We start from the raw sequence: 27,129 nt of genomic DNA, 5'->3' as shown, positions 1-27,129 counted from the left end.
TGACGGCAAGATGGCGCGAAGGACAATTCATCATATTATTCCGTCATTTTTCATATCTGTATCGAAGGCCATATGTTTTGGCTTGGATTTTTTTCCGAGTGCAAAGTCCATATGTTATTTTACAAATTGTTTTTCTCTCATGTATTTTTGATGAGACGTTTAACTGAATACATTCATCTAGCAAGCAATGCTTGTGAAGTATAATGCTAATTTCATAAACAACATATTAGATTTCTGATGGCAACAGTTTAAAGATAAACGGACAGTTGTAGACTAAGTATATCTAAGAACAGACTCACATTCCTAAATATGAGCAAAATATAGTCACCAATTAGTCTCAAATACATGTTATTGGACTGTGGAAACCAGAGAAAATTCACCCAGACATAAGGAGAACATAAATAAGCCACACACAAAATAAAATGACTCAAAAATCACTTATTGCTAATGGAATTTTGTTTCATTTGTGCTTCTGTGCATTTTAACGTCTGCCTCAATGTTAGTTAAAAGCACAGTCCTTCTCTCGGCTGTTGCCATGTCTCCTCACACTAATGCACTCAACTTTATTAAGCATTTATTAACCATCCATGGAAACAGCTGTGTGGAGAGCCGTACATGAGCACATTTCAAGGGGGGACTGTGATTTATGATGAGTGCTGATATGAGAGCTGATTTGCTTTCACATAGTTTTAAATGTCCATCTTTGATGTGGTGTACTCCATGGTTAGATTTTGTGTGTTCAGATCATTTTGGTCTGTATCCCAGGCAAGGTTTTTTTTTGAATGAGACAACAGATGGGCAGATTTTTGAAAATACTCATATGCACAGAAAAACTGCAAAATAGCTAACAACTGCATAACTGAAAATCGTCTATGCAGTTGAGGGAAAACTCGACACCTTGAAAATGTTTTCCACTCTGAGGGAAACACTTTTTTGCTCGAGCTTCAGTGATTTCCCTGAGAAGGAACCAGGTTGTTATTTTAATATATGTCATGGCTTTCTGTCAGACAGGAACAAACAGAGCCTCCCTTTAGACGTTTGGCTGTGTTCCTCTTTTCGTTCCCATCGTTATAGAGTGTGTGCCCTTCTGCTTGTGCCACACCCTCCTGCTGGCTGTTCCTCAGCACCACTGCATCATTCCTTCAAAGGAGAGTGTGCTGATGTACTCGGTGTCTAACTTGAGGAAAGAAAGAAAAAAAAAAGCAACCTTGGATTATATTTTCTTGTGTTTAGAATCAACCACTCTGCTTATTAGAAATTAGTGGGTTGAGTTGGTCCTGATTTATGAGGAACCCTGCACCGAGCGCCGTTGAAAGCCAAGTATATTAGCAAGCTCCAGTTTGTGCCAGAGGAATCTGCCAGCAAATCAATAACAACCTCGCCAGTTCCAGTAGAAACAGCAGGAGAGAACTGTAGAGAGGCCATGAAATATTAGAGTCCCCAGCCCAAAAAGTCACTCACTCCCGCAACCAGGTCATCATGAAATATGGATCCCAAAACTACTTGGATAACTGGCGACCAGTTTTTCTGCGGCTGGAAACGAGTTTGGAAATTTAAATTTCACCTTACACACCTTGTAGTTGGGTTTTCCAGTGTAGAATCGTGGAGAGGAAGAGATGACGCGTATGTTCCAACAAAAATATTGATGTAATTCGATGTGCTGTACTCCAGCAGAAACACCTTTTTCTCTGAATGAGGTGAACTCTGCGTTTCTTCCTGCATCTGAGCAGATCCACTTAGTGCAGCACACCTGTGTCGAGAGCCTAATTTCCTGACTGCTGCCGTTGTGAAGGTCTGGTAATCCAGCTCACAGGCTAATCGTGTGGAGCCGCCTCTCCTACTGCTCTCTGCTCGGAGCTCCTGGTCTTTACTCATAAAACAGATTTAATTAGACAAAAGGATGATGGCAGCTTTCCTAAACCCTGCGGCTCTGCGTGGCTCTGAAACAGTGTGGCTGAGAGGCAGTGACTGACACCGGAGGGGGGATGTGGGAGGATTAGCACTTTTTGTTGACTGATGCGGTTTTCCTTTTTTTTTTTTTTTAATTACCGACTGATGAAGAAATCACAGGTTAAATGAGTTTTCACATGCAGGGTTGGTGCATCGGTGGTCTGTACATGTTTTAGCTTTGCTGATTTGTCTGGCATGTGATTCACAGTGCAGAAATGGAGCAATTAATTTGCAGTTTCATGCATTTTTTTTTATGCGCATCTGCTTGTCACTTTGGTTGATAAGGGTCACTTATTTTGCCACGTATTTGCAATACTATAATTTGAGAAAGTTGAGGTATAATTAGATTTCAGTAAAAGGAATACTGCAGCCAATCACGTAGCTGCCGATGCTTTGTGTTATCTCCTATAAATATACGCTGTAATCTTGTTTTTTTAACACATCTGTCTCTGTGAACCTGAGGTGTCAAACATCCACCCTGCATGTCAGAAGTGGTGCACAAGTGGGTTCAATACTTTGCAATTTTTAAACAAAATACATGCTTTTTTTTTTTTTTTTTAAGGGTTTCACTGTTGAGTTAAAAGCACAGGACATAATTCAACCCCTGAGACTCACACATGAGTATCAGGTGGAAACGCTGGCGGAGAGAACAGCACTAAATGATGCGGCACTAAAAGCAAGCTCCCTTAATGATAACAAAACAGCATTAACATCAAATCTACGCCATGAGGTTTGTGAAAGCGGGCGCACTTAAGACTGGAATGGTCATGCTGCTGAAGAAACACCGTGTTTTTACCAACAAAATTCTCAAAATTGAGAAATCAGAATGTCTTTTGTGCTTTCACACTCCTTGACCTGAGTTTACTCATATTATCGTTAGGACAGTTTGGAATTAAACAACAATAAAAACTAGAAAAAATATATTATTTTGGATGTGATACATGTGTGTTTAAATAGTTGTAAAGACAGCATTAGTGCATGTAAGCTGCTGCTGATAATCGTGTTATGTTGGGTTCATAAAATGATCAGATAAGCAGGAAGAGCTGGAGTGGGTTATTATTAATTTATCAACTGAATTGCTTTACAAAGTGACATGATTTTGCTGATTAGCCTACACAGGCAACAAGAGCTTGTCCCTTGTTAGCAGTAATTACATCCTGAAAACATGATAAAGAACTGGAGAAAGAGCTTTTTTTTTTCTAGGTGTTTAGTTGATTTTCTATGTTTGTTATAGCTTCAAAGTTTTATATTATTGTCAGCGAAATCCGCCTTTCTCGTGGAGCAGTGACAGTTATTGCTTGCATTTGAAGTTAAAATAGTAAGGTTTAAAACGCTGACACAATGATGTGCATCGTGCGCTGTGCTGATGAGGCTTTGTTGACTCCTGTCGGGAACAAAAAAGATTATTAGGCTCATGGCAGAACCTCTGGGGACTGAAAAAGGGATCAGGCTCACCGGATGCATCATGAGCAGTTTCAGTTAGTAAAGCTTGACAGTGTTTTTATGTTGCTGCTGCCCAGATGTTGTCACTGCATATGAGAAGTTATACTGTCAGTTATGCAAAAGAAGTAGGCAGACATTATTTTATTAACAGCCACCCACCAGCACACATAATGCTCTGAATTCTATTAATTTCTGTCATTGTATCCAACATTATTGTTAATAATTTTGAAAAACCCTGAGTTTAAGCATTTAGATAAATCTCCTCTAAAGTGCTGCACTGTTGCACATTTGTATTATCACTCCACTAAAACAATTAGTGTTCTTAATTTTTATAGCTTTCAAGATACAGATCTTAAAGATAAAGAAAAAAAAAAAAAGGTTTGTGGTGTTTCTCGGGGTATACGTTCATTGTCATATCCCCCTCTGTCCTGTATCGGAGCGTCTCTCCCTGGCTCTGCAGAGGCAGTCGCATTGCTGCGATTTGGTCTGCTAGCACAGACACTCTGCTTCATCTACACACAGTCAGTACCTTTCTCTCCTCTGGCCATTAATGGAGCTTTGATGTTATACACCATGTCATCTGTGGATTCAATCTTATCATAATGCTATCCTTTATAAAATGTGATTAGCTCTTTTGCAAGGTAAGCATTTTTATTGCTGTCTTATAAGTGATGTAAGGTCTATTGTAATAGAGCGCATGAGAGCATGTTAAGAACTGATATCATGAGCTTTATTAAAAAAATTCTATGGAATATAAAGTACATGATTCAATGCATTGGTTTAAGTGTGAGACAGACTCTGCAAACTGATGCATTTTTATTACTTTGGCATGACATTAGTCAGCACCCATTATTAGTCAGATCGTTGAGATCTGGAAGAAGTGAAAGATGTACCTCACAGTTTGAATTTTTAAGTTAAGTTTCATCCACCACAAATCATTGCAAAACTTTATTACCTTGCTGGTAAACCCAGTATTACATGATGCATTTTCTGTTCTCCCATCTGGAATTTCATGTCTGTGTTTTTTCAACTTTTTAATGTGCTCCCATAACAACATGTAGTCTCAGGTTTTCATTATTTTTAAATCTATATGCATGAGATTTAAAAAAGTGTGTTTTAATCAGCATATGGATTTTTTTAGTGTAACTAAACCAGACAGGTGTTTTCATTTAATGACTATAGATATTCCCATGCAAAGCACATGTAATTATGTCACAACTTTTAAAGGGACTTATTTTGATTTAATCAGGTTCTATTCATTCCTTGCACTGATTCATAATTCCTAATAAAAAAAAAAACATGGTGAATTAAGTTATTAAATATTTCAAAATTGACTAAAATTTCACTGGATGTTCTTTTTTTGTATCTCCCATGACTGACTGACTTGCATCATCCATCTTCCATACAGCTTTATCCTGTAGGGTAAAAGGGTGTGGGAGCCAATCCCAGGGCGAGTTCAGACGAGTAGACGAGTTCAGGCTACAAACTGGAGAGTTCGCCAGTCCTTTACAGGGCAAACGCAGAGAAACTGACAACCACACACACACTCACATTCACAACCACTGGAAAGTTCAGGTCATGTTTTAAAACTGTGGAAAGAAAAGTCATGCGTGCACTGGGAGAACATGCAAAGTCCCGGTCTAAAAAAGGCCCAGATAGATTCAAGCCCACAACAGTCTCACTGTGAGGTGAGAGAACTGACCACTGTACCACCACGCAGCCCCTGGGAAAATGCACATTTTTTCTAAACGCCAAAATAGAGTTGATCAATGTGTTTCTACTCCAGCACTTAATGAAACATTTCTGACAGAGTAGTTTGTTTCGCTTGTTTAGACTAATGACTCTCATTTTGTCATTCCTTCACTGCACTGTTTTTCCTTTACCATTTTAATGTTTACTGCTTTTATTATGAGGAAAAAATGGGAAAGGCTGATTGGAAGTCAGTTGATAATTAGATGATAAACAGAAAATACCTCATTTTTAATTACTTTTGTCTGCCTAGGTGTTGATTTTGTGTTGTACCTCTGGTAGTGAATGTGGTGGTGGTGTGTGTATCACAGTATTCAGTGATGATGGGTTTAGAGGATGTGTTAGGCAATTGTGATTTCAAAATTCTGCCTTCAGTCTGATGAACTAAATCACTTGAAACAAATGCGTGTTCAGCTTGAATGCATTTCAATCTAGCTAAATTAAGAAATAGTACTGGTTAAGTTCAGTTATTTAAACCATGCAGCTCATGGGAACAATATTTTTTCACATCTGATTATAAAGACAGATCTGCAACATATTGAGTATAATATCAACATGTTTTTTTCTATCATAACATAGGTAGATAAAAAATTGTGTGTGCAAGGTGTTCCTGGTAGGCATTCTGGGTATTCTCTAATGTTTTTTTTATGTGTGTTTGTTTACAGAAGGAATGGCTGTGTTTGAACTGCCAGACTCAAAGAGCTTTGTCAGGACAGCTTGTAGACGCAGAAAAAATGCCTCAACCTGTATCCACCAAACCAGAAAAGACAGAGCCCAAACCTGCTCCAGCGAAAGCCGAGCCCACAGCTGGAGCTACGAGATCACAGCCTGTGGCCGCGACTGTCGAGGCGGTACCAACAGTTCCTACTTCAAAAGCAAAAGTTGAGTCAGCGTCTGTCAAGATGGAAGCAGTCGCTACAGCAGTACCCGTTCAGATTGAGCCCATACCCACCACGGCAAAGGTTGTACCCGTGACAGCAGGAAAACCTTCAACAGCATCGACAACAGAACCCCCTCCCAACCTGACGGCGCAAATAGTACAGCCAGAAACATTGCCAAAGGCTGAAGCACCAGAAATCCCTGTTCAACCCATGGAAAAGACAGAAGTGAAGAAAGTTGTTGCTGTGAAAGAATTTCCCACAGCTCCAGATTCCAAACCAGACATTCAACAAGGTGAAGTGGTTGAAAATGCAACTCCCTCCTTGCCCTTGGCGGAGGCAGAAGTCGTGCCCACATCTTCTGTTGCCGTTGAGCTTGAAAAGGCTGCAACTGAAACAAAACAAGAGCAGCCTGTTCCAGAGAAGATTGTCAAGGATGACATAGAGACAAAGCCAACACAAACTTTGCAGCAAAATCAAGTGCAACCCAAGTCTCAAGAACAGCAGGCTGTGAAGGAAGGAGAACCTGCCGTGGCCTTCGATTCTAAGGAACTGGCAGCAAAGTCAGTCAAAGAGATACCCACCATCGCCTCTACTCCAGTCTCTCAACCTCTGTCTAAGGAGCTTGTTACAATACAAGTAAGGATGGTTCTATGTTTAAATAATTATTGTAATAACATTTTCAGTTTCATCAAATCTGTAAATAGTTGTGAAGTCTGTCACAAAACATATCCCTTGAATTGCTGCCATTTTGGCTTTAAAGAAAATGGAAAGTTCTCTTTTTATCACATTAACAATACATTTGTCATTGTGCTTCAGATAATGTTTGGTTACCAAAGCAGCACTTTTTTCATCTAATTATCAGGAATCCTGTTGTGAAAAACAGTCCAACTAAGGGATGGAACTCAAACTTTTAAGCTTTGTGTAGCTTAATCATTGCCTCTGTTATGCAGACATTTTATTTAAAGGCTGTTGCCCTTTCAGTGTGCCCTACTGCCAGTGGATATAGATTATACCTCTGGCTTGCTTCAAAATACAAAAAAAGTTAGATGATATTTGCGTAATTAGGTGCATTGACAGAACAGGACTAAATGCTGAGATGGGCAAAAGTATGGGTTGTTCCTGTGTCAAACAGGTGGTTGTTAAAACACACACACACACACACACACACACACACACACACACACACACACACACACACACACACACACACACACACACACACACACACACACACACAAATGAATAGGGATGGTAACTGGCTACTGTACAATGCTGTTGCTGAATCTCTGTGATGTCGCTTGTTTTTGCAATCATGTAACCACTGTTTCTCAGCAAATGTTCATGTTTCTACTGATTATGTTGTTGTTTTTTAGGATCAAGAGGAAAAAAGAGAAGACTCTGAGACGAAAAGTGAAGTCTCATTACCTGCTGGGCAGGCTCAACTGGAAAACATAGCTGTCCCGTTGACTCAGCTTCCACTTAAGCCAGAAGAACTTATTGAAGATCAACCCCAGATTTTACCAATATCACAGGAAGTGAATGTTGAGAAACCAAGTGATGCACCCAAAGATGATTTAAGTGTTGAGCCATCTATGCCACTAAAGACAGAAGTTAAAACTGACAGAAGACGCTTAAGTTTCCAACCAATGGATGAGAGCAGTGAAAGTGAAATCACACCCTCGCCATCACCTAAAGTACAAAGGCGAAGGCTGCAAGTCACTAATGTTTCATCTAGCAGTGAGGACCTGAAAACTGAAAGTGCTGACTCTTCCATAGAAGATGAAGACTTCATTCGTAAACAGATATTGGGTATGGGAGATGAAGAGGAAATGTCTGTATCAGATGATGAGAAAGACAAGAAGTTGGCAAATGTAGAATCTGTCAAGGACGTTACCCTTGATAATGCATCAGTAACAGCTAAATCACTGACGAAGAAAGGCAGTACAGATAATGAAGGCAGTCCTGCTAGAAATGTGGCCCTCACAAAAACAGATGCTGCATTGACTGGAAATATTCCTGAAACAATGCCCAAGACTACTTTCAAGAAAGCTATTCCAGTCCTAAAACAAAGGCAGAGTACTGAAGATGATGTAGAAAGCATCACTGAATCCCTGTCAAAGGGTTCATCTAGTGTTCAAGCATCTAGCTTTACTCCAGAATCTTCTCATACATCAGCTTCGTCTCTTGAGGAGGACAGTGATAGTAGTCCAAGTCACAGGAAAGTTAGTCGGGACAAATCACATCGCAAAGGCAAGCACAAACAGCCAGCTCAGCATCTTCCTACCATTGAAGACTCCTCTGATGAAGAAAATATGAGGGCTCATAGCCACCCACTGTCTCCTACTGATGGTGATTCTTCCCCAGAGGGTCTGAGACAGGTCACAGTAATAGATGAAACACATAGGACATCAGGCTCTGACTATTCTGCCAGTATAGAGTCTGAAGCAGAAGCTAAACGAGCTGTACAGAGAGGACGGAAACCTTCACCAACGGTTATACCATACACCCCTTCTGATCTATCAAAAGTGGATACGTTCACAAAATCATTAAAGAGTGCAGAAGAAGCATATGAAGAGATTATTCAGAAAACAAAAGCCATTCCAGGAGAAAGTCCTCCTGATGTTGAACCACTCTACGGAGGAATGGCAATAGAAGACTACCTTTATGAGTCCTTGGTTGAGGAACCTGAAATCAAGCTCAGTGAAACTCAACTGGACCAACCCAGAAGAGATTCTGGCTCTGAATCTGTTAAAAAACTCAGATCTCCAGAGGAGGTTTATGAGGAGATGATGCAGAAAAAGAGAGAACTGATGATGATCGAACATGAATTTCAGCAGGCCCAGACAGCAATGGATTCGTCATCTTCAGCAACTGCAGTCACTGGTCCTTTATCTGTTCCTGAAACCTGCGTGGTGACCATATCCTCAGAAGAGACTGGCCTTACAGGACAAACTGATATACCTGTGACAACCACTGAAGCTTCTGGTGATGTCGCAGTGAAGAAAAAGAAACGGCCGGCACCTCCACGTCCTTCTGAACCCCCCAAGCGCACTGAGGGCATGGGTCCTCCTTTTACTCCTAGCGGGTCAATAGGTTTTGTTAGGCCTATGGTTCCTCAAGATCCTGCACTTCGAAAGGCATTATTCCCTATACCAGATCTTAAAATCACACAGTGTTCCTCTGGAGAGGAAGAAGATGACAGTCTTGCAGATGAGTATGGCATGGGAATGTCCTCTGATATTACCCCCAGTGACGACTCTGAGCCTAAGGAAGACCCATCCATTAGCCCACCTTTGTCTGAAACCACCGAAATGGAACCTATATGTGTAGTGTGTGAGATTCCAGAGCCAAAACCTATTCCAACACCAATTTCAGCTCCAGAACTTACTACTACTCCTTCCCCTGTATCACCAGTGTCACCTCCAACTTCACCAGCAACTCCAGATTCCAGTTTGGCTTCTAATGCAACATCTTCCTCATCATTTCAGGCACAAACGTCTCCTTCTTCAGATTCAACGCCAATGTCAACACCAACACCTCCAACTTCATATAAAGGTCAATCGATTCCAGAAGTATCATCACCTGCCATTAGTTCGGCAGCACCTGTCTCTCAAACCATTCCAGCGGCAGTCATAGTTACAATACCAGATGTGGTGTCTGATCCATCCAAAGCTGAAAAGCCTTCAACAGTGTCAGTTAACGTTTCTACTGCTGAAGCCAAAACTCAGCCTCAGAAGGAGCCATCTTCGACTGTACCTGTTTTGGTCCAAATGCCAGACTTAGTTTCATCTCCATCTCAGGTACCTAACATTCCTTCAGCAGTTGTCCAGGTCTCATCACCAAGCCCCCTACCCAGTGTTGTCTCAGCTCAACCTGTAGCCCCCGTGGCAACTTCACCTGTTTCAGTGACCACTTCTGCTTCAGTCAATGTTATTTCTGCTTCTGTTGCTTTGCCACCATGCCCTGGGCCAGTCATTGTCCAGATGCCTGATCTGGTTTCAACTGCAGCTCCAATCTCTGCACAAACCCCTGTTCAAGTTTCAGCACTTGTAACTACTGCAACTGAAACCCAAGGAAAAGTTGTATCCTCAGTTCCTGTACAATCAGCTGTTCCATCAGTGAGTCCTGTCCAAGCACCAGTACAAACTACCCAAGTGCTTCCACCAGCCCCATCATCAACTACTATAGTCAAAAAGAAGGTTCCCCCTCCTCCTCCCCCTCGATCCACTTCAGTGTCATTACCCGAGCCAACCCCAGAACTTCCACCTGAAAAGATGAGCCAGCCTATTGCCCTAATTAAAGATGCAGTGGCTGGTCGAACAATGCAGTCTGTTGTTGTGGATATACAACCAAAAATGGAAGCCATGCAACCAGATAGTGCATCTGTTCCTCAGGTAGTGGCTCAAACCAGACAGGGCCATGTAGTCATAATAGTACCAAGTGTAGACAAGCTATCTCAGTCTGGTCAAACCACTCAAGACAAAGTGCTGAGGAGTACTGCTTCGCCTCTACAAGGTACTCAAATAACCACACATCCAACTGCAGCTATACCTAGTGCAGTTGTATCATCACCACTGACAGCAGTCTCATCAGTCCAGGTAGTTTCAGCTCCACCAATGCCATCTAAACCTACAGTAGGGGCAAAGCCTGCACACACAGTTGAAGTACCTGTTATGGATCCAACTCAATTCCCTCCTTCTACATCACCCAAACCAACGGTGTGTCCAAAACCATCAATTCCCAGTGCAATAACAACTTCCACAGAGATAATAACACCAATTGCTGTCACTACAACTGTTGCAAGTCAGATGACCAAGCCTCCCCCTCCGATACCACCTAAACCTATATCAATACCTGCTGGACTAGTTTTCAGCCACAAACCAGGTGAGAGTGTCAAGCCACCACCACCTCCAGTTGCTCCTAAAGCTGCAACACTTCCTCGGACTAAAGAACCTCCAAACGCTCTGTCTCTTAGTCTGACAAGACCTGTGGAGTCTAAGTTGGGTACAACTTCTCCAAAGTCACCTTTGTCTCCGAGACATGCCAAATGTTTACAAACCTATGTGGTGATAACACTTCCATCAGAGCCTGGCTCACCCACAGAGGCCATAACAGTTCAGGCACCTTTAAGACGAGGATCTATCCCTGCTACCAAGGTGTCAGGAGTGCGGACCACACCATCGGAGCAAAAAACACCAACCGAGGCGTTTTCAGCACAGGCTACAGTTCGAAGAGCATCTGTTCCCACAGTAAGACAGCCACCTCCAACAGCAATAGCTCCAACTGCGGCAGTAGAGCAAGTGACAACCTCTGACTTTGCTCTGAATGAAGGACAAGTAAGGAAAGAAACTGTGCAACCTATTCTGCCTGTGGTGGATATCACTGAATTATCAACAAATCAGAATACTTCTATTCAGTTACATACTGTACCTCCTCCAATTAAGAAACCATATGTAGAACAGCAACAATCCATCACTCAGTCAATACCTCCTCCTAAACCTGAGACCATTACAGTACCAGCAGAACCAGAGGTTGTTATCCAACCACAAACCACACAAGCTCTAGCAAATGTACAGCATGTATCACCTGTTCATCCAGGGGGCCCCGCTGAAGCACAAGTTCCTCAGGCTCCGATGCAAATTCCATCTGTGGAGTCTGGGGCTCTGACAGAAGTTGTTACTGTGCCACTACAATCAGAAGGATCTTTAAATGTACAACTCCAAGATAAACAACCAGCAGTTCACTCAACTGTTACTTTTCCCCAAGTAGAAACACAAGTAGAAATAATACAGAAAGATCATGACATAGCTACTGGTGACACTGTCAAAGAGGCTGTTCAGTTAAGATCACCTTTGCCAGAAGTAACTCCCGATGTTGCTGTTCAACAGCCAATTCCTGTGTTTGAACCAGCAACACAGTACAAAGAGCTTGAAGCATCGACAGGTTATAACAATACTCAAGCAATTTCTGAATTTTCATCATTTACACAATATGTTCCATCCTTAGAAATCCTGCCTTTAGCAAGGGAGCAGCAATCGTTGCATCAACCAATTCTTTTAAGTGAAGTTGTGACCCTTCCTTCGAATGACTTAGCCACAGATATTATTGCAATTGACAGGGATATCCTACCAGAAGAAGTATCAGTGTCTCAAGCCCTGCCTGCAACAGCTGTAGTTGCCCCAATACCTGAAATAGCTAAGACTATGACTCCCTCTACAGCTGAAGCGTCACTGGATGTTCAACAAATTGCAACATATCCAAATGTACCCTCCACTCCTTATATTCAACAAGTCCAGAGACCAATTCCATCCCCAGCAATGTCATATTCAGTGCCCCCTCTGGAAGCCACAGCATTCCGAACTGGATATGAGACGCCGTCCCAGATTGCAACAACAGATAATGATGGAAAATCTCCAATGTCAACTTCTGAAATTCAACAGCCACTGGCAGGGATGCCAGGTGTTACAACGGAAGCAACAACCAGTAGAAGGAGAACATCCATATCATCAGTTATTCAGCCACCATATACAAGTGAGATATCTGCCTATTCCTCTGGTTTTGAAATTCCCACACAAGTGGTTACAACAGAACAATTTGCTACCACTAGGAGAGAATCCATAACTATGCCACACTCATTACCATCAGGGCAAGTAGTAAACATGCCTGCTGAAAGGGATGTTTCTATTGATGGTTATGGTGTTCAGGCTCCCTACAGAAGAGGATCCATTCCTTTCACTGAACAACAACCACAAGTATTGACTTATTCATCTGAATATGATCACCCCCTGGAGATAATAACCACTGAAGCATACACCAGGAGAACCTCAATACCCAGTGTGCAGGACATTCAACAAGGAGTATCTGTGGCCCCGGTGACTATCACAAAAATTCAGCAAGAGTCTATTGAGAGCCAAGAAATAAGGGGTCCTGAAAAGGTAGTCTCTAGTATGAGTCACATGTATTCTTCATCAATTTCCACGTCAGGCCAGCCTCCGGAAAGCCTCCCTAGCAGGGTCACTCAGGTGGTTACGACTGAAGTCCAGAGAACCACTGTTTCTGTTGTCCATGAAAGAGTTCCACAAGTGCCTCCTAGTGTAGGAGTCACTATACAACCAGACATAGCAAAGGTCCAACCTGTGACCAAACAGAATGGTATTTATCCTGGGGATGTTATTGATTTGCGCACTATGAAAGTTGGTGTAAAGATGACTGAGCAAGGCATGGACCTGACTCCTCCAGAATCATGTCGACACTCATTTTCAAGTGACTCCAGTGGACGTCAAATTACAGCAGTGCAACCTGAGATAGTAAATCTCAGTGCAGAAATCACCCCTGCAACCACATTATCTGTCGTTACTGACAGTATCACAATAGTAACTTGTACTGCCACCATTGCTTCATATCAAAATACTCCTGCAGAGAAGCCACTTGACTTACAAGGCCCTGTCACATCATCACCTCTACCTCTCACCACATACAAACCCTTTGAGCCATTAGCACAAATTGTGTACAGACCTGTGAACACCCAACCAAAAGTCAGTGCTATGGCATCTACAGCTCAAGACATACCCATTAACCTCTCCTTTGAAGCACTGGTCTCTGCTGAAAGGAAGCATCCTGCATCTTCAGCACCAATCATCATGGGCACAGGAGGGCATGTTGCTTCCCTGGAGGCCACAGGGGCCATGGATTTATCAAATTATAGACCAGTAAGAGCTATGGTGGCTTTGTCTGGATCAAGTCCAGGAGTGGTGACCACTGTTGTTGAAGATGATGGGACTCCAGTGGATCTTACAGCTGGTCGGAGGAGTGTGTGCTGCGATGTGATTTACAAGCTACCGTTTACAGGAAGCTGCAGGACACAGCCTCCAGTTACAACGCAGCCTGACAACAGTTTTGGCTACAGAGAAGGCTATAATCAATATGATGATGGTGGAATATATGGAACCAAAGGGACTGATGGTTTGAAAGCGTCATTGTCTGACACCAACATGACTGAAGCAGGCATGTTCTCTCCAAAGAATGACTATGACTACCTCAGTGGGTCTTCAGATGCTGCGATAGACCTCACAGCTGCCAAACTTTCTGCTGGTGAGTATGGGTCTTTGTACACATGTACTGAATATTTTTATATGTTTCATGCTTTAATTTTGAGCTTGCATTGAAGTGACTCAAATCTTAAAATTTTATTTGCATGATTCCAGTGTAACAGTTCTTGAAGCATATGTTTTGGAGCATATGCTCAATGCTTACTGAAAACATTCTTTTTTTTTTCAAAGTTTGTGTGGATCAGTAAAAAAATTTGTGTTCTTAATTTGTCACTCTACAGAAACTGTTTTAAGCCATCTATTAAGATGTCAATAATTTTTAAAAGAAAGCAAGTATATAAGATGATTTCCTAAATTCTTCAGATTATTCACACTGTCCTTGGCTCTCACATGCTGGAGGCATGTAGGGAAGAATGAATGTATGGTAGCTGAAAGAAAAATGTCCTTCTCAAAATTCAACAATTACCTTCTTTTGACGGATTATTAAACTATATAATTAAACAATACGATAAGAACAATGCATTCACAGTGTAAACTGTATCATGTACTGTTACTTGTTTCAATAGTAGATTGTAAATTTGAACCCAGTCTGATAAATCCCAGACTCCCATTATGGGTGGGCCTTCAGTAGTGTTCAATTTCTTTCTTTCTTTCTTTTTAATGGGAATTTAAACAATTAGTCAAGCAGTTTTGTCATATGATGCAGCTAAGACCACAGCCTTCATTACAGCCTTTAGTTTAAGGAAGGCAGCATTTTATTAATTTATTGAAATGATGAAGAATTTGTCAACAGTGGGAGATATCAATTCATTTCTACATGGATCTTAGATTACTATAACCAGTTGTTTTACTTCTTATGTATTGCCATTGATGCACAGTTTTGACATTGCTCCACACAAACTTAAGAGTTCATTTGTCAGGTGCATGATTTCTTTAAAAATTAACATCAACTTGTTTGTCTCTTCTTTTTTTCTTCATACAGATGCATGTGTATGCCTGCGTGTGCTTCCCCAGTATTTTGGCTTTGCATCTTGCTAGTCAGAATGACTGCAAATATGCATGTGCAGTAGGAATTTTTTTCAGATTTAATATGCATGGCCTTCAGCTTTTATACAATGCATTGTAATTTAAAATTGTAATATTTTCAGGAAAGTGAAATTATATTTTTTGGCTTGTTGTCACAGGTAAAGCACTAGACTACACTAGCAAAGCTGCTGGCCTCTACCCTGTGATGACTTCCACTCCATACTCCCAAGTTTCTGCTGTAGGGTTTGGTGTAAATAGTGCACTAAGAACCTCAGATGGAATAGTTTATTCCTCTGTGTCTGCCCCGGTTCCCTCCACATATGCAATTACAACTCAGCCAGGCTCCATCTTTAGCACTACCATAACGCCAACATCAACGGTCCAGAACCAGTCACTGGCACATCCATATGGGTTCATTCCAACTACAGACCCAGGACAGATTATTCCTTTTGACACTGGGCTACCTAAAGAGCTTCTACCATCAGCCTTGGCTGATATCATAACTGGCTATCCAGACATGTATTCAGACACCACCTTGGAAGCAATTGCAGCCTCACTTGATGCCTTAGCATCTTCCCCAATTTTCCCTGGCTTAGACAATGCCAAAATGGCTCAGTATCAAATGGAGAGAGAGTTTCTAGAGCTAGAGAAGCTTAAGCAGCTTTGTCTCGCAGAGGAGCTGGAGTGGGAAAGGCAGGAAATCCAACGATATCGAGAACAGGAGCAGATTATGGTTCAAAGGGAGCTTGAAGAACTTCAAGCTCTGAAACAGCAACTTCTCCTTCAGCAAGAAGAAGAGCATCACGCCCACATGGTGGCCCAGCAAGAGACCTATGCCCAGCAAAAAGAACAACTTCAGCAAATCCAACAACTCCAGCTGCAACTCCAGAGGCAGCTAGATGAGCACTACAATACTTCTGGTTCAACGGGGAACTTATTAGATGCAAAATATGCAGGAGTAGGGGACAGTGGCCAGTACTGGCCTGTTAAAGATGAGTCAGCAACTCCAACTTTTGGGACACATGCAGAGGAAGGGCAGGACCACCTTAATCTTGTAAATAAGCTGCAAGCAGATCATGACTTGGGGAAGAAAATAATTGACAGTGGCGTGCAAACAGATGACGAAGACTCAGCAGAGAAGCAAAATGTGGGAAGGAGAAAGAAAAGTAGGAGAAACACTGATAGCTCAGCTCAGACTGATGACGAAGACCAAGACGAATGGGATGCTCCCACAAAAGCTCGAAGGCGGTCTCGAAAGCACAGCAGTGAGGGAAAGCATGGCTCTAAAGTCTCCAGTATTGCTATTCAGACAGTGGCAGAGATATCTGTCCAGACTGACCACTCTGGGACAATCAAACGGCCCAATGTACAGATGGATACAAAGGTAGAAATCGTCAAGCATATTTCAGCTCCAGAAAACTCTCAAAGAGGTGGCAGTCTGAGCTGTCAAACAGATTCAGACAGAAGACATACACCCATTGAAGTTGGCTACAGCACACACCTGACGGCAGAAGTTCCTTCTAAGTCGAAGGTTTTCTACACAGCTGTTTCACCACTGTCTCCTGAGAAGTCACATGGAGGCCAGAGAATGTTGACAGCTGACCCAAACAGGTTCTCTTCAGGCCCGCGGATATTAAAGTCTGGCCAAAAATCTCTGTCTGATCCAAAATCCCTAAGTCCTTCGACAGATGACAGGATGGGTGGATACTACGCAGACAGCTATTCTGTAAGTCTAAGCCGATAAACATGGAAAAATTCTGCACTTTATTCTTTATATTGATAATTGAAAACGTTCAAGTCACTTTGGATGGCCATGCTCACATACCATAATACTTAAGTATTTTGTGAACTTTGTTCAGATGTTTTACTTGTTATTGAATTGCTGAGAAAATATTTGATATTTTTGTATGTTTTAGAGTCGAGGATCTCCATCTGGCACAGGCAAGAAGGTAAAGCGGACGCTTCCAGACCCACCTCCCGAGGACGACTCTCTGACGGGACGGGCGGGCTACAGTACTGGCTCCGCTCGTCGCCGTCTTGCCCGCAGTACAACAATGGCCCGGGCAAAGATTCTGCAAGACATTGATAAGGAACTTGATCTTGTGGAGAGAGAATCTTCTAAACTTCGCAAGAAACAGGCTGAGCTCGATGAGGAGGAAAAAGAAATTGACGCTAAGCTACGGTAAGATGCAATACAACCAGCATTCACACAATATATGAAAAATGGGTTTTGTTCCCCTGTTATAAAAAATGATATTCATGTAATTTTACTCATTATTTCATGTCATTTATTTATGAAATCCAATGTCATTGCATTCCCCCATCTTTACGCAACCTGTTACCCTGATAGCTTATGGGATAAAAGGCTGCCTTGACAACACTCAATGAGACCTCTCCACACTCACACATGGTAACAGGTACTACTGTGTGAGAAGCAAGATTTTTGTTTGGCTCTTTGATTGCAGTGTTAATCGGATTGTTAGTGCAAGATGTGTGAAGCAGTGTATACTTTTGTTTGATTCCAGGTATCTGGAAATGGGTATCAACCGTCGTAAGGAGGCTTTGCTGAAAGAGCGAGAGAAGAGAGAGAGAGCCTATCTCCAGGGCGTTGCAGAGGAAAGAGACTACATGTCTGACAGTGAGGTTAGCAACATCAGAGAAGCCAGAGGTGATGGCCTTGAGAGACCACGGACGGCTCCGCAGTCTGAATTTGACCAGTTCATCCCCCCGCAAACAGAAGCTGATTCTCAGTATAACACTTTAACTAGTCCCTACTCTCACTATGCTCAGTATGTTCCTCAGACCCAAACAACCAGCCACTATACCCAGCAGAACCTGTATCAGCAGCAGTCCCTTTACCACCAACAGGTGTCTCCTTATCCAACATTATCTCTCACCCATGGACAGGCTCAACCCAGCAGCTACCAACATGCTCTGCTCTTGCAACAAGGAAAGCAGCGACAAACCAATCTCTCAGATTTAGAGCCCAAAATCACAACCAACTATGAGGTTATCCGCAACCAGCCTCTGCTGATTGTGCCAACCTCCACAGAAAGTGGCTATGGGGTAGCTCACCTGGGGGGCAAGTATGGCAGCTTGGATTTGAGACTCGGGCTGGAGGAGAGAAGTATGGCATCAAGTCCTATGTCGAGCATTTCTGCTGACTCATTCTATGCTGACATTGACCACCATAATGCCAGGAACTACGTGCTGATCGAGGATATAGGAGAACTCACCAAGGCATCGACAGGGTTGAGCAACACTGGCTTGGGATCGGGATTCAACCTGCCGGATAAGGAGTTGTCCAAGGCCGACAGACTACTCAGGGCAGCAGAAGTCAGACGCACAGCGGAGGTAATTATTGTACAGTTACATCATATTTCAGATTCTTTTCAAGTTTGTACTTTGAACACAAAATATTAGCAATTTTGAGTACTCAGAATGTTGAAAGGCTTTAGCTGTAGAGCACTGATGTAATAACTGACTTACTAAGCATAAAAGGTTTCACTGATTATAAAAACTACTATTGAGAAATAAGCTTGGAAGAGATATACTAATGACCCTGTAAGAAATTAAAGAACATTTACAGCTAGAGTTGGCGATCTGAATGAGATACATTTTTTTAAATACTGTTTAAAATTATCTTTATGACCCGATGGGAAGCAATTCATAGCGTGTTTTTAAAGTAGAGCGGAAAATATCTGCTATCTACAGCAGGAGTAAAACGGGAAAAACAGCAACCAATAGTCTTGCCGGGACACCTTTTTTTAAATCAATCAAATCCCTTCGCCGTTCTACAAGCCCCCTGTGCGTACATGTCAATGGTGTGCACTGACCCTGGTTCAGTGCGCGCGTTGCCAAGCGTGCCCTCGGTGCTCGCGGCTCGCGTGAAAAATAGAACGAAGCGGAGCGGGCACACTGCAGAGCTCAAGCCGTGGCGCGTGCGGCTCTCCCCTGCGCGTTGTGTGGGGGCAGTACGGGTGGCTAAGATGGGAGGCGATCAGAAATTCCGTCCGCGGCGCTTTCGCGTCCAGTGCATTCCCCCCATAACAGTGGGAGCTCCTCCAATGGGGTGGGAGCTGGGCGGAGTTGGCGGAGCCTTGGGGAGATGCTACATTCGAATACATGCTAGTTTTCCAAGATCGCCAACCCTAGCTTTAAGTCATTCATTAAATATTCAGGTAAAATAGACATGAAACATTTTAATTTTTTGTTGTTCTTGTTTTTTTCTCTTTGTTGCTTTGACAAAAATGAACCTAAAATGTGTTTGTCTGTTGGTTTTGTTTTTGTCTTTTGAAGGTGGCTGAGTTTTTAGGATCATCTCGGCTTCAGGGATATGGCAAAGGAGAAGATGACACTATGGAAGAGCCTTATGAACTGAAGCTATTGAAACAACAAATCAAGCAAGAGTTCAGGCGAGGAACTGAAGGACTAGAACAATTAACAGGACTTGGCTTGCCCCAATATATCCACAGTGATAGCAGTTTACGCCACTTTCCTAAAGGAGAGAAATATAGTATTGGCAGACTCACCCTTGAAAAACAGGCTGCCAAGCAACTTCCAGCAGCTATGCTCTACCAGAAACAAATGAAGAACAAAAAAGCCCTAATAGACCCTAAAGCTATCACCAAATTTTCACCAATTCAAGAGAGTAGGGACCTTGAGCCCGAATTTGGTAGTTACATGGGATCTGGGGCATCCTCTGTATCAAGTCTGGCTGCAAGGGCTAGGTTGCTTCAGGATGAGATTACATTCGGACTAAGAAAGAATCTGTCTGAGCAGCAGAAATATCTGGGCTCCTCTCTGGGGGCCAACCTTTCTGGATCCCTTAATCTTGGTCAGTCTCTTGGACTTGGATCCGCTATCAGAGCTTCTGCTCAGGATGACGGCACCTACCCAAGTGGCAGTCGATCCCGTCCCTCCTCTCGGCCCTCATCCGTCTATGGTTTGGATCTATCCATCAAACGGGATCTATCCAGTTCCTCACTCAGACTCAAAACAGAGGGAGACGTCCTGGATGCGGCATTCGCCCCTGGAGTGGCGAGAACGAAACCCACTAGTTTACCCATTAGCCAAAGCCGGGGTCGTATCCCCATTGTCGCTCAGAACTCGGAGGAAGAAAGCCCCCTGAGTCCGGTGGGGCAGCCCATGGGTATGGCTAGAGCCTCAGCTGGTCCTCTTCCTCCCATTTCCGCTGACTCCAGGGATCAGTTTGGATCCAGCCACTCCCTGCCTGAGGTGCAGCAGCATATGAGGGAGGAATCTCGGACACGTGGCTATGATCGAGACATTGCATTCATCATGGATGACTTGCAAGGCGCCATGTCAGACAGTGAAGGTAAATGGAACCTCAGACTGCTGCAGCAATTTGACTGTGTGGACTTGCTTGTCGTGCATGCTAACACTGAGTGGTCTATCTGACTGTGTACATTAATGACTTCCTTCTCAGTTATCACTGCTCAAAATAATAACTGTTGGTTGTTCTATACTATGGTTTCCTCTGTTACAGTAAACATCACATTAAATGTTTGCATGCTTTCTCCTTCACTTTTTTTGTTTTAACTTTACCCACTGATACATAATCCTCTTGGTCTGAGTTTATGTATGTTACTTCTGATTTCTGAAGTTTTGTTTCTGTTTGTTTTTTGGTTTCATTTGCATGCTGTTTTCCTTTTGCTTTTATTTTCTCTTTATGGTCTCATGCCGATCCTTTCTTCTCTAAACCTTAGTGGTTACACATTTCATGAGCAAATATGTTTTTTCCACATTACAGCTGCCTTATGACTTTTCTTTTTCTGAAAGTCCAATCTTTGTTGAACATGATATCGCTGTATATCTGACATTTACCACCAAGCACATTTATTAAATGCATGCTAGGTGCAATACGACAGATGAGATTTCACTTCCGAAAAAAAAATGTATGTGCAATATTTAGAAAAAGAGAGCATAATTTTTAACAGTGTATTTTAAGACACACATAGAATTAATGTTGTGTTTTAATCATAGGTGTGTATTGTCCAGTGTCAGAAAATGTTAAAATAGAACAATGTATTGTTTATTCATTGTCTCATATGTTCTTTGTCTCATAAACATAAGTCATGAAAACCTATATATGACACACATATATAGAAAATACTTGTGTGTTCTTGGTTAATGGTTGAGTGATAGAGATTTAAGATGCTGTAAAGGCAATCTACAGTTGTGTAAGCTTCAAGATAAGCCGTAGCTATGATTAAGGGTGTATGCCGAACATAACATTTGGTTAGTTCACCATCAAAACAGAAGCAAGTTCCCATCATGTGACTTTGTAAACACATTTAGATCCTCTCAAATTAAAATAATGCTGAAACATGACTGCATACATCCACACACAAAATATGTAATATAAAATATAGTTTTTGAGTAAGAAGAAGATATTAGCTTTCAGAAATATATGTATTTGTTATTCTTTGACTCTTTTCAACTGTTTTGGAGAGCAACTAGCAAAAGTGAATTATAAACACTGAACACTTTGCTGGGTTTGTAGGTACAATCAGAGCTTTTGAAATCTGTAGTTATTCCCTTTTAAGATATACAGTTGTACAGATTATTTACAATGTAAATTAATTACTACCTGTAGTTGAACACTTAATAACTTTTAACACCATGCTTTTGTTGTGTCGTTTGTTTTGTGTTAGCTGTTTCTGTACTATTTAATTTTGTGTTTTAAACTTTTTGTGTTTTTGCTTTGTTGCATGCTGTGTAATACATCCTTTTTCTTCCATTCCTGTCGTAATAAAATGATTGTCTTTTGTTTATTGGTCGTCGCTGTGGATGTCTCATTTGAGATGTCTGTGTCCTCGAGTGACTGATTGCAAATATTGACATGTACTATCTCCATCTCCATTAGTGTGGGATTAGTATGTTCTGTGAGATAAGCTTTATCCACCTTTGTGGATAATGTTCATGAAAAATTGCTTTATATTTTATGATATTTTAGTTTTGGGTACATTATACAAATATATTATGTTTTATGTAGAATCAGGTAACAAAAATTCCAGTTTTAACCCTTAACATCTGTTTAAGATTTAGTTATGAATGGAGGGTTTGATTAAATGAATGTCATCCAAGTATCCTGACAGCGACATATGTTGAGCAATATGAGCTTCACAGCTCCACAATTTCAAAGCATCAGTAGATTAAAATTCTTGTTTATAAGGAAATATTTTGTCCGACCCCTCCGTAAAAGTGTCCATCTGCCTTGATTACAGCTTTAAGTGAGTCCATGCTGGTTTTGAACAGAGATGATGCCAGAATCTTTCATGAAAGTATCAGACACGGTAGAGTATCTTACAGTACTAGTTAAGCCTACTGTCAAGTTTCCTCACATATTACTGTGGCTCAGTCATATGATATATGACGAGGCTTTGTTTTTCCCCATAAAGTGCATTTTATGCTGTTAATTTTCTTTTTACAATGCTTCTGCTTAAATTTGTAAATTGCTAAACTGATAATGTCTCACAGAGTAGTTTCAAGCATGCGTTTATTTATTTTTTTTGTTGGCAACTGCTTTCAGTGCATGCGCTTAAATACAAATGTAGTGGTAGAATAGTTCCTGTAATTTGTTAGAGCTTTGACCATTTGTTGAACGCCTTTCTAAAAAAAGCATATAACTTTGTACCCCAGCTGGAGGCCCAAACTGGAATATAGAAGGTGAGACAGCTTCTCGACTTCCATGTAGCTGTAGAGACTGTATGCCTCCATGCCGCACATCATGGTTCTGAACTTTCCACTTCTCCGATTGATTTTGTAAACATGCCAGAGTCTGGAATGACCCACCTCTCAGTAGTAAACAACACATGTCATTTAGCCAATCTGTAGTTGTCGACATATCAGTTCCATTCTGGAATGAACCTCATCTTATTTGCACTAGATAATCGTTTCTGTGTCATAAACCGTAGTGGCTTCAGTTACACATCATTCAGCAATGTTTGCACTGTGGTTCTGTAAGCATATCAGACCCATTTCCAGTTTTCATGTTCATGCGTCAGAAAAAAAAAAAAAAATCATGCACACTGTCCATAATTCCGAAATGTATTTCTACAGGATTTTTATTGTTTTTGCATTTGTTTTACTGATGAAATATTGAAATTCAATATCAGCATTGTTTAGTGATCAGAAAATGGTGCTGATAAGTCATAATAATTGTTGAGCCAGTCAGCGAAACGGTCATCTTTCATTCCTTATTATCTTCAAACTAGACGATAATGGCAATGAGATAAAATAATAAAAGTGATTTTTAGAAGAAAGGCTCCACTAGCATGACTAATCTTCAGATTTTGTTATACTAATTACAGAAAATGACAGAAAACATCTACAATATGTTCTTTGCTAATTCTCAGATATTTGTTTTCTCTAAAAACAAATAAAAAAGGGAGAGTTATGGATCTGCATGTTGCATAAAAGTCGTTTTTTTACCTTTCCATTCCAGATATGATATATGGGCTTGCTGCTTGGTAATGCACTGTGTCGTATTGCGGCAAAACAGATGTTTTGCATTAAAGTATTTATTATCAGAGTCCAGAATTTCCCGAGGCTTCTTTCAACAGCAGTGTTTCACATTCAGCAGCGACGAAAATGTGGACAACAGAAAAAGCTCTCGCATTCAGAAGGGGAGCATTGCATGGAGTCAAACGCATGACAACTTTTACAAGTAAACATAGTTTAGAAACTGTATTCATCCATCATTTCCAGTTTGCTGTGATCGTTTGATCTCACAGACGTTGCGGATGGGATGGGACGGAGTTCCCGCGGCTGCGTTTCGCCTATCCAGTCGGGACAGATCCCAGATCTTCCTGCCTTTTAGTAAATGGGGATGGATGTGCTATTAATCTTTTTGATGCACACTGAAAATATTTCCAAAACTAGGCTGTTCTATCGATCTCTGTCTGAGTCGTCGTTATCCTGATTTTAAGCTGATCGTTGTCTGTGTGTGTGTGTTTGTGGCTGTTAATGACGTTCTGTCCTCGCCCAGCCTACCACCTGAGGAGAGAAGACACAGACTGGTTTGATAAACCGAGAGAAGGACATCCACAAAGCGGAAACGTGTTGGACAGGAGACAGGTGTGACCCGACCCGAGATCAACAGTCACCTCATGCTTTCCAAATGCGATAAGAAACGAAACCATCTTTTAATACTGTTCATTCTTGGAATCCTTCTCAGATGAAACTGGTCCCTTATGCCTTCCCTCACACTCGCATCAAGCTTAAGAGAGACGTGAAGGACAGCAGTGTGTCAGGTAGAAAACACACTAAGATTAAGCACACATCTTGTCTTTGTTTGTCTAATTAGGATGTGTGTGTTGATTTTCTCCCACAGGAAATGGACTTGGGATCCGTGTGGTGGGTGGGAAAGAGATTCCAGGGAGCCGCGGAGAGATCGGAGCTTACATCGCCAAGGTCATCCCCGGCGGTGTGGCAGAGCAGACGGGAAAAGTTGTGGAGGGTAAGAGAAGAATTCAAAGAGAATTCAAGGTTACTGGTGTGGACACAGACCTTTAGAATGTAAATGTTTGGCAGAGTGTGCCTTTGGTGAAAGATTTCCAGTCTGAATCACAGAAATCCAGAAGGAGATGTGAGAGGCGGCTGGAGCCTTCTGTGTACTCGTCTGTCATGTCTCATACTGTGACACATCACATACAACACACACACACACACACACACACACACACACACACACACACACACGCACAAAAACCTCACCCTTGATAGCAGTGGGCAGTGTTAGTCACTGGTCTATATTTAGCATTGTTATAGACACAAAAATACAAGCATAACTACAACAATTAGCCTCATGAATCTTAAAAAACAAACACTCCATGTTGGATCTTCTTGTTATGAGGCCAGGGTGCTGACCACTACACCACTATGAAGTCCTCCTCTCATCACATTTTCACTTTAAATAATTAATCAATGAAAGATTAGACTAGCTTGTTTAATTTAGAGCAAGTGCGGGGTTTCAACTTTGAAATATGATTATGTTTCTCAGAAAGAGAATGGCGGCGGTACATGCCCGCAGGTGCAATATAAAACAAAGTGTAGGAGGATATGGATCATGCAGAGCAGAGGGAATGAGCTCGATATGCGCCGGCTCAGGAAGAAGGATATCAACGTATTAATTCAGGTTCTTTGTTGTCACAGCAGCTTCATGTGTGCATTCATAACAAAATGTACAATGTGAAGACCACATTCCCTTGTGTGGCTTCTCATATATCCTTCAGTGTGAAATTCCAGTTTGATGAACTGTGATGCATTATTAAAATACAAAGGTGCTTTTTTTTCTTCTGTATTTCATGTTCATAGCTGTGAAATGGCTCAAAATGTCATTTTTTTAAAAAATCAAATCATATAGTGAAATATATGATTATATCACTTTTTATTGGTTCACTGTCACATTTGCAGTTATGTTGAATATGAAGAGGTTGAGTTATTGGTGTTTTCTAACATGGTTTAGAGATCTAAAGCTTCTCCTTTTGTCTTTAACTCTGCAAATCTGTCAAACCACAGGGATGCAGGTGTTGGAGTGGAATGGAGTTCCTCTGACGGGGAAGACCTATGAAGAGGTGCAGTGCATCATGGGCCAACCATGTGCCGAGGCGGAGATCTGCGTGAGACTGTGAGTAAACATCTGCCACCGTTTATTCCCCCCCCCCCCGTCCCACCGAAACTCCTAAATGTTTAGTCGCAATATGGTGACTTTACACCCACAACACATCTTCTCCTCCTTCCCTTCCCTCGTATTCATCCCACACTCCTTCATCGGATTACTGCTAAAATACACTGGCTGTGATTCCATTATAAATTTCCTGTATGGATCCAAACAGCGACCTTAATATGCTGTCTGACCCCGAGCACCCACAAGCCCTGGAGCACCATATCCAGCTTAAGGCTGGTATGTACAAGGATTTATTGATGTCTTGCATGCATGCATGCCTTTATGTACCCATCTCATAAAAAAAAAACACAGCTTTCCTTACCCTACTGGTTTGTCTCAGCAGGTGGGCAGCGTTCTCCCGGCGTGGATCCTAAACAGCTCGCTGCAGAGCTGCAAAAGGTGTCGCAGCAGCAGGGTCCCGGCATGGCGGGGGCAGGAGTTGGACCGGGCGGCCTGGGGATGCTTTCTGCGTTGGAACGCTCCGCCCTCCTCCACTCGGGCACCGGATCAGCGGCCTCCAGCGGGGTGCCGAGCCCTGGCCAGCCTGCATCTCCTGCCATCAGCAAGAAACAGCGACACAAGGTTAGTTTAGCATGCTCAACTGGCACGGCCTTCAACAGCGATGATCCAAACTGCCCATAAGAAGAGATATAAAAGGTCTTCATATGTCAGAGGTTAATTGATTGCAAGAAAAAAAAAATCCATTAAATTTAGCATGATTGCACTATATTCTCTATCATTAAACAAGTCCAGCCTGCAGAACTTAATGTGATCCATCAATTGCAATGGCTGCTGTGCTTCAATGAGTCTTTAATCATACAATAGGTGAAATGAAGGTTAAATGGTTCGGCTGTATTCATCGAGTACTGAAGGGGCCATTATTATGGCTTTAAGAGATAGTGTGGTACCCTGCCTGACCCGGGGAACTGGTAAAAGGTGATTCATGTATTATAACTGCTATGTGTACCATTAATAATGCAATAATACAGAATCCATTTCTTTGAAACTCGTGAAGCTCTGAAGTACAATAGACATTTCTGATTTATTTTTAAAGTATTCTGAACGACAGATCAGCCTTCTCAAATGAAAAGGATGTTTCCGGCGAGTTTACTCACACATAGTCAGATGGAATAACTCTGCAAGGACAGCCCATAAAATCTACCATCTGGTGGTGCGCTCATGAGTAACTGGGAAGTGGAAAAGGCCAAAATATACATAAATACTCTTCCCACTGGTAAAAGTGATTTCAGAAGCAGGTCTGATTCCTCCCAACAGCAGAAACTGTTTCAGTGAAGATGGAGGGAAACATATTGCTCGTTTGTTGTTGTGATTTGAATGT

At 41.9% G+C, this 27,129-nt stretch overlaps 1 protein-coding gene across 1 annotated transcript in view; it reads left to right on the top strand.

Moving 5' to 3' along the window:
• Positions 1-27,129, top strand: part of pclob (piccolo presynaptic cytomatrix protein b) — a 53,315-nt gene that overhangs the window by 17,936 nt on the left and 8,250 nt on the right. Inside the window, exons 13-25 of the mRNA XM_030095858.1 lie at positions 5,808-6,659; positions 10,418-14,114; positions 15,256-16,823; positions 17,014-17,279; positions 17,623-18,451; positions 19,397-20,435; positions 22,763-22,789; positions 24,111-24,199; positions 24,300-24,375; positions 24,456-24,581; positions 25,643-25,751; positions 25,960-26,027; positions 26,134-26,372. Coding sequence (XP_029951718.1) covers positions 5,808-6,659; positions 10,418-14,114; positions 15,256-16,823; positions 17,014-17,279; positions 17,623-18,451; positions 19,397-20,435; positions 22,763-22,789; positions 24,111-24,199; positions 24,300-24,375; positions 24,456-24,581; positions 25,643-25,751; positions 25,960-26,027; positions 26,134-26,372 — 8,985 coding nt within the window. The remainder of the gene's footprint in view (positions 1-5,807; positions 6,660-10,417; positions 14,115-15,255; positions 16,824-17,013; positions 17,280-17,622; positions 18,452-19,396; positions 20,436-22,762; positions 22,790-24,110; positions 24,200-24,299; positions 24,376-24,455; positions 24,582-25,642; positions 25,752-25,959; positions 26,028-26,133; positions 26,373-27,129) is intronic.

Source organism: Salarias fasciatus, chromosome 7, assembly GCF_902148845.1.
Source record: "Salarias fasciatus chromosome 7, fSalaFa1.1, whole genome shotgun sequence".
NCBI lineage: Eukaryota > Metazoa > Chordata > Actinopteri > Blenniiformes > Blenniidae > Salarias > Salarias fasciatus.
Note: the sequence above shows the minus strand (reverse complement) of the source record. Positions and strands in the feature narration are given on the sequence as shown.